The sequence below is a fragment of the Buceros rhinoceros genome, unplaced genomic scaffold (genome assembly GCF_000710305.1).
Source record: "Buceros rhinoceros silvestris isolate BGI_N320 unplaced genomic scaffold, ASM71030v1 scaffold17621, whole genome shotgun sequence".
NCBI lineage: Eukaryota > Metazoa > Chordata > Aves > Bucerotiformes > Bucerotidae > Buceros > Buceros rhinoceros.
Window position 1 is genome coordinate 8,729 of NW_010396150.1, and position 1,881 is coordinate 10,609.

General features: G+C 48.5%; 1 protein-coding gene across 1 annotated transcript in view; it reads left to right on the top strand.

The window, feature by feature from the left end:
* Positions 1–770: 770 nt before the first annotated feature.
* Positions 771–1,881, top strand: part of GRM7 (glutamate receptor, metabotropic 7) — a gene marked incomplete at its 5' end in the record, with an annotated part of 64,786 nt that continues 63,675 nt past the window's right edge. Inside the window, 2 exon segments of the mRNA XM_010145823.1 lie at positions 771–912; positions 1,777–1,855. Of these exon segments, the coding sequence (XP_010144125.1) occupies positions 771–912; positions 1,777–1,855 (221 nt within the window).

The window sequence follows — 1,881 nt, forward strand, 5'->3', positions numbered from 1 at the left end:
TCTGCCAACAATGACAAGCAGGATGTCACCGGAGATGTGATTTTTTTGTTTTGTTTTGTTTTACCTAAACCAAGTGATGTAAGTGTAACGTGTGAGCGGTGCTCAAAGGGAGCGTTCCTTCAATGTGGGTGTATTTCTCACTGTCACTGTGCTGACGCTGGTTTTCCACGTCCGGTTCACAGACACGTACTTTGTCTCGAGGCTTCAATTGCTGGGGCTGCTCCAGCCCAGTTGGTGGTGGGCGTTTAAATGAGGATTTTCTTCACCAGTCTTTGCTTTGCCAATGTTGTTTCAGAGGAAACATCTTCCCTCGATACCCTTCACCTTGCAAAGTGAAAAAGAATCTCAGCTCGTCACTGAAAGTTTGTCTAATACGCTGTCAACATCTCTTGCCTTTCAGCCTGTTGTGGTTATTTTTCTGATCAGTTTAAGCTTGCTCAAGTTGTTGATTGTTGTTTGGGGTTTTTAATCTCTCTGCTAACTGGTTTGTTGGTTGATTTTGCTTTTCTGTGATGCTGGTTTTGCCCATGTGTTTAATCCGTGGCCCTGTCTAGGCGGGCAGAGTGTGTCCAGCTCAGTGAGTGTGCTGTGCAAAAGATAATTGTACGAATCCCTCAGGAAGTTTGACGGGAAGACTAAGCCCTCCGGGAGGGCAGCAATCCGATCGGAGGGTTTCTCTCCCTCCCAGGCTCCCCCTCCAGCCGCCTGTGTTTCCCACTGCCTTGCCACTGCTCTCATCTGACATAGTCCTCCTCTTCTTCCTCCCACAGGTGGGCTCTGCATCGCTCAGTCCCTGAAAATCCCCCAGGACCGCAAGGACAAGACCATCGACTTTGATAAAATTATCAAGCAGCTCCTAGAAACTCCCAATGCCAGGGCCATCGTTATTTTTGCCAATGATGAGGACATAAAGTAAGGACGGCTGAGGGAGTTAATTCGTTTGTGCTTGATAGCTATGCAGAAACGAGAAAGCAAGTAGGAACATGAGTAATGAACTGGAAGTGTCTGTTGGTAAGAGCCATGCGGGGATGTGGAGGGTAGCAGGAGGCACAGAGGGGCTGCTGTGCTGCCCTGGCTCATGTGGTGCCCTGACCGTGTGTCGCAGTAGCAGAGGAACGGGAATGTTGATCATGGTCTGGAAGCTTTTCCTAGCATAGGGTTACTCGGGCACTGGAAGGCAGACCTGACCTTACCTCTCGAAGGGGCAGTTGGAGGATGTCCCTCTCTTCAGACTCATACTACTGTGTATTACTCCCTGATTCAGAGTCTATTTTATGACAAGTGGTGGTAACTAGGGATAAAATGGACCTTGGATGTTCAAATTTAAACCACAGAAGGTGCTCCAGGATTAACAACATACCACTGCCTCATAAAATAATAGACAGTATGTTTTAGAAGTGTGACCCTCATTTGTCACTTGCCTGTGTTGAATCTCCTCCCTCCAGAATTTTAAATGAGCTTCAAACTGTGGTGACATTGTCAGCTGCTGAGAGGTTCAGTTCTACAGAGGAGACACAAAGTCTGGAAAAAGTTTCATTAAAGTCAGTGACAAAGCTTTTGGTGGAATCCGGGTTTCAGAGGCGACAGGGTGACTGAAGAGGCAGGTTGAGTCTGGGCTGTGTGGGTCGGGGTAGGGTGTGTTGTGAAATCCCTGAGCTCTGCTGGTTACAGGAACGGGCACTTTCTGTTCAGTCCACAGCTGCAACACACCATTTTCCCCAAGTAGTTCCATCTCTACGTGACGTTAATTGGTGAACAAACTGTTCTTTTCTGCAGGCAAATCCTTGCGGCTGCTAAGAGGGCGGATCAAGTTGGCCACTTCCTCTGGGTGGGCTCGGACACGTGGGGCTCCAAGGTGAAACCGCTGCCTTCACAGGAGGA